The sequence below is a fragment of the Gopherus evgoodei genome, chromosome 5, assembly GCF_007399415.2.
Source record: "Gopherus evgoodei ecotype Sinaloan lineage chromosome 5, rGopEvg1_v1.p, whole genome shotgun sequence".
NCBI classification, from domain to species: domain Eukaryota; kingdom Metazoa; phylum Chordata; order Testudines; family Testudinidae; genus Gopherus; species Gopherus evgoodei.
In genome coordinates this window covers 143,092,910-143,098,157 of record NC_044326.1, presented here as the reverse complement: position 1 = coordinate 143,098,157, position 5,248 = coordinate 143,092,910, and the positions used below count along the sequence as shown (strand labels likewise).

At 53.5% G+C, this 5,248-nt stretch overlaps 1 protein-coding gene across 1 annotated transcript; it reads left to right on the top strand.

Annotated features, from left to right (window-relative positions):
* Window positions 1–700: 700 nt before the first annotated feature.
* LOC115652713 (tryptase gamma-like) lies at window positions 701–4,658 on the top strand. Its single transcript, XM_030565099.1, is given in 5 exon segments — window positions 701–732; window positions 1,760–1,823; window positions 1,826–2,039; window positions 2,418–2,566; window positions 4,353–4,658. Coding segments are annotated over 5 exon segments (765 nt in total).
* Window positions 4,659–5,248: the final 590 nt, after the last annotated feature.

Sequence of the window (5,248 nt, the reverse complement as noted above, 5' to 3'; positions counted from 1 at the left end):
ATTTCACAGGCTATGAAATTTCACACACTTTGCACCATATGAAGCCCAATTGCTTGTAAGTCACTAAAAGGCACCTTCCAGAATGTCAGGCAGTTGTGACACGAAGACACCAGGAAACAGAGACTCCACCTACCCCTTGGGTAACTTGTTCCAGTGGCTAGTCTCCCTCACTGTCAGAAATGTGTGCCTACGTCTCATTTGAATTTCTCTGGTTTCAGCTGGCAGCTGTTGGTTCTTGTTGTGCCTTTTTTGGCTAGATCGAATTAGCCCTGCCCCGTGAAATCTGATCTCCCTGTCCTGCTGGGACCCCCAACCCAGGAGAACCCAGTAGGGGCCTCCTAGCTGTTTGTCTGCCTGGCTGGGGACAGGATTTCCTCTCCATGGGGATATCAGAGGCACCTGCAGAGGCAATGCAGAAGTGAGTGCGCTGCATCAGCCCGGCGTTGGGCTCAGGGCTTTGGTCTTGGCAGCTTCCGCTCCAGTCTCGTCTCTGGGTGCCTGGACTCAGAGCTTCCGGCCCCCTGTGGGGTCAGCCAGTGCTGGGGCACCAAGCTCAGGACTTTCATGCCCCTCCCCACTCCTGCTGGCGCTGTGGGTGCCTGAGCTTGGGGCTTCTGCCTTTCATCTGCCTTGAGGGCTCAGGGCTTCCCTTGCAGTTCCTTCTGGGGCTCAGGGGTCAATTTCTCTGGATGCCCCGAAAATGGTAGGAGCCGAGGTGCTCCTAAGTAGTAGGTAGGAGCTGAGGTGTAGATTGTACAGGATGATAAGATACTGCGTGTGAGCACAGGAGAGAAAGAGAGATGTTTTACTTAGTATTCATTAGGGTCCTTTCCTCTGGAGGTGGAAGCTTTTCCAAACTCACTTGCTGCCTCTGCTTCCCCACTGCAGAACTCCAGTTGTAGGCTGTGCAAGAAGCCAGAGCAGGCATGAGGGTCTCACCCATAGTTTTAATTCAGCTCCCGCTGCTTAACTTTGCTCTTCATTCATATCTCCTCAGTTAATATACAGTGAACCAGTGTGAATGTAATCTTACTGATTTCAACAAGAATGCTGGGTATTGAACTTATCCGAGTTTATTCCTAGTTTGTGGTTTTAATTGACTTCTTATACATAGCATAGCTCCTGGTTTAGTTATGAAAAGGTGATAGACGGGTAGACACTAGACAGACGGATGTTTTTCTATGGCGATAGATAGACAGAGACATGGTTATGTCTGGGGTTAGATAGACAGAAACACGTCATTAGACAGACACAGGAGAATGGAAGGATGATCCAGAGGTTATCGCACTCGCCTAAGACTTGAGGGGTCTGAGTTTAAATTCCGCCTCCACTGCAGACTTCCTTTGTGGCCTTGAGCTGGACATTTCTTATTTTTTGATTTCCTGCTCTCTGTCCTGGTGGATTTTTCAAAGAAAAGGATTTTTGCGGAGCGGACATTGCAGCTCAGAAACAGCTGTCTTTGTTCCCCGATTGGTCCCTCCCCTGCATCCGCGGCTGCCAGATCTGGCCCACCGTGGCCTGGCCAGCCTGCCAGGTAAGCGGAGCTGAGAGATGCTGATGAGCTTGAGCTGCCCTCCACCTCGAGAGTGAGGCCTCAAGTACCCTCACCAGCACCCTGAAATACTGCCTCATAGTACACACATCCCTCTCCTGTACCCCCAACTGTGCCACCCCTCTGATTCCTGCCTCCCCTGGCTGGGTCCTCTTCTGGGGAACTCAAAATATGGTAACCCTAGGGGTGTTGTCCCCTCTCCCCCAGCTCTACCCCTATCTCTGCCTATCGCATGAACCTGGGAGAGTACCAGCTCTCCAACCCCCCGCCCTCCCGACTCGGATCCCGTCCCCCATGCGTTGCATTGTCAGGCATTCCGATTACAACCCGAGCACACTCGTCGCCAACGTTGCCCTGGTGCAGCTGACGGAACCTGTCAACTTCACGGGCACCATCCGCCCCATCTCCCTGGGCTCCTCCACCCAGTTCCCAGCAGGGGAAAAGTGCTGGGTCACTGGCTGGGGCCACATCGGATGGGGGTGTGGAGGTGAGGGGAGCTTGGTGGGGCTAATGGGTGACTGGGGGGCACTGGTATTCAGTCCCTATCCCTGAGGGTGTCTAATGTCTCCAGAATTTGTGAGCCCTTCCCCGGAGCTCTGAACACACAGGGGTGTGTAGCCACAAGAGGGAAACTGCACACACATGCCCACAGTCTTGATCCTCTCCAACGGGGGCAGCGCTGCCCAGCCCCACAGACATGAAGAATTTCTCGTGTGACTTCTATGCGCATAGTGAGCTGCAGCCCCTAGATGGTGACATTGCTCACATGCTCGGCCGCACTGGTAGAGATTTTTCCCAGCGTGTCCCCCTCCGTTCCCTCTGCCTCAGCCTCCCAGTGGCTCCATCCCCAGCTCTCTCATTCTAGATGTGCTTCTGCCACCCCGGACGCTTCAGCAGCTGCAGGTTTCTTTCGTCAATGTGTCGAGCTGCGAAAAGCTCATAGGGAGCCGCAGACGGAACCAACCCACGATGCTGTGCACTAAGGCCCAAGATGCCCGTAGTGGCCCCTGCAAGGTGAGCTACCTGGCTTGGGAGGGCAGCCCTGGGGCTGCTTGAAATTATCTGGCACATTTTTCAAATGTGCCCCTTCCTCACCTGTTCCCCCAAACGGCCCATTCTGGGATGTTTTGCCTAATTGCCTTCTATGAGGAGATAACTGGGTCTGTGGATGAGGGGAAAGCAGTGGATGTGTTAGTCCTTGACTTTAGCAAAGCTTTTGATACTGTCTCCCACAGTATTCTTGCTGGCAAGTTAAAGAAGTATGGGCTGGATGAATGGACTATAAGATGGATAGAAAGCTGGCTAGATCGTCGGGCTCAGCGGGTAGTGATCAATGGCTCCATGTCTAGTTGGCAGCCGGTATCAAGCAGAGTGCCCCAAGGGTCGGTCCTGGGGCTGGTTTTGTTCAATATCTTCATTAATGATCTGGAGGATGGCGTGGACTGCACTCTCAGCAAGTTTGCAGATGACACTAAGCTGGGAGTAGTAGTAGATACGCTGGAGGGGTAGGGATAGGATACAGAGGGACCTAAACAAATTAGAGGACTGGGCCAAAAGAAACCTGATGAGGTTCAGCAAGGACAAGTGCAGAGTCCTGCACTTAGGACGGAAGAATCCCATGCACTGTTACAGACTAGGGACCGAATGGCTAAGCAGCAGTTCTGCAGAAAAGGACCTAGGGGTTACAGTGGACAAGAAGCTGGATATGAGTCAACAGTGTGCCCTTGTTGCCAAGAAGACTAACGGCATTTTGGGCTGTGTAAGTAGGAGCATTGCCAGCAGATCGAGGGATGTGATCATTCCCCTCTATTCGACATTGGTGAGGCCTCATCTGGAGTACTGTGTCCAGTTTTGGGCCCCACACTACAAGAAGGATGTGGAAAAATTGGAGAGTCCAGCGGAGGGCAACAAAAATGATTAGGGGGCTGGAGCACATGACTTATGAGGAAAGGCTGAGGGAACTGGGATTGTTTAGTCTGTGGAAGAGAAGAATGAGGGGGGATTTGATAGCTGCTTTCAACTATCTGAAAGGGGGGTCCAAAGAGGATGGATCTAGACTGTTCTCAGTGGTATCTGATGACAGAACAAGGAGTAATGGTCTCAAGTTGCAGTGCAGGAGGTTTAGGTTGGATATTAGGAAAAACATTTTCACTAGGAGGGTGGTGAAGCACTGGAATGGGTTACCTAGGGAGGTGGTGGAATCTCCTTCCTTAGAGGTTTTTAAGATCAGGCTTGACAAAGCCCTGGCTGGGATGATGTAGTTGGGAATTGGTCCTGTTTTGGAGCAGGGGCTTGGACTAGATACCTCCTGAGGTCCCGTCCAACCCTGATATTCCATGTTTTCTTTGGATTGCCCCTCCCTCCCCACAGTGATGATGAAAGCGGCTCTCCCAGTAGCAGATGGGAGGGGATAGCTCAGTGGTTAGAGCATTGGCCTGCTAAGCCCAGAGTTGTGAGCTCAATCCTTGAGGGGGGCTACTTAGGGATCTGGGGCAAAAATCTGTCTGGGGATTAGTCCTGCTTTGAGCAGGGGGTTGGACTAGATGACCTCCTGCCATCTCTTCCAACCCTCATATTCTATGATATCACTAGGCTCCATAGGTTGTGGGGCAGAACTCGCTGAGATGGGTCAGGTTTAAACTGAGCTTAACACCAGAGAAAACAAACCAAATGAAGGAGTAATTCGACCCAAGGACAGGGTATGAGAGGGGACTAGGTTAGAGCTGGAGGCTGGAGCCAGGACTCCTGGATTGCATCCCATGACCTGGTAGAAGAAAAACAGTCCCTCTCTTTTCCCTAGGGTGACTCTGGGGGGCCTCTGGTCTGTCCAAAGGGAAACAGCTTCATCTTGGCTGGGATCGTCAGCTGGGGGATTAACTGCACAGCCTCCCCACCCCCCCACCCAGGGGTGTACACCCGGGTCTCGGTCTATGCCAAGTGGATCCAGGAGGTCACAGGCAGCGCTGGCCCCTCTGCCTTCTCTCCTGCTGTACTCAGTGCCGGTACTACCCCACTGGGGTCCCTCAGCAATGGCTTAGTCTGCTTATGCCTAGCACTGGCTCTGATTGCACTGCTCCTTGCTGGGCTCCTGCTGCCAGCCCTGTGACCTGTCCCCTGGGGCTCCCATCCAGGCCAATCCGTCCCCAGCACAGACGCCTGCCTGAGCTAACATAGCAGCAGTACACCCCTCCAGGTATGGGTTGTACTTCCTGGGTGTGAGCTGCAGGGAGATCGGAGCCGGCAGCCCCCCACCAGCCAGGGTGGTCATAGACTCTCTTGGTACTAGGTGTGGGCCCCACGTTGCTGGGGTCTGGGGGACACAGCTGGGAGAGGGTGGTGGATGGCAGCACAGGGGTGCTGTGGGGCTGGGTAGAGCAGTTAGGGGGTTATATCCAGCTCTTCCTGCAGCTCTGTAACACCCCCAGAGGTGACTGGGAAACTGACAGGGACAGGCCCCGCAGCCCCTGTGATCCCGCAACTTATGCTTCAAGAATTGTCAATTAATCAGCTTTACAATCTCTGTCTCCTCCTGGCAGCAACCGCAACCTGCCCCACAACAGCAGGTGCCACCTCCCGCTAGGGTCAATCCTGCCATGGCAACAGCCTCCCACGGGCTCCACAGGTTGATATTAGCTGTGGGAGGGCAGAGCGTAGGGGCTGCCTATCATGTCAGGTGCTGCACAGCACCCCTCACTG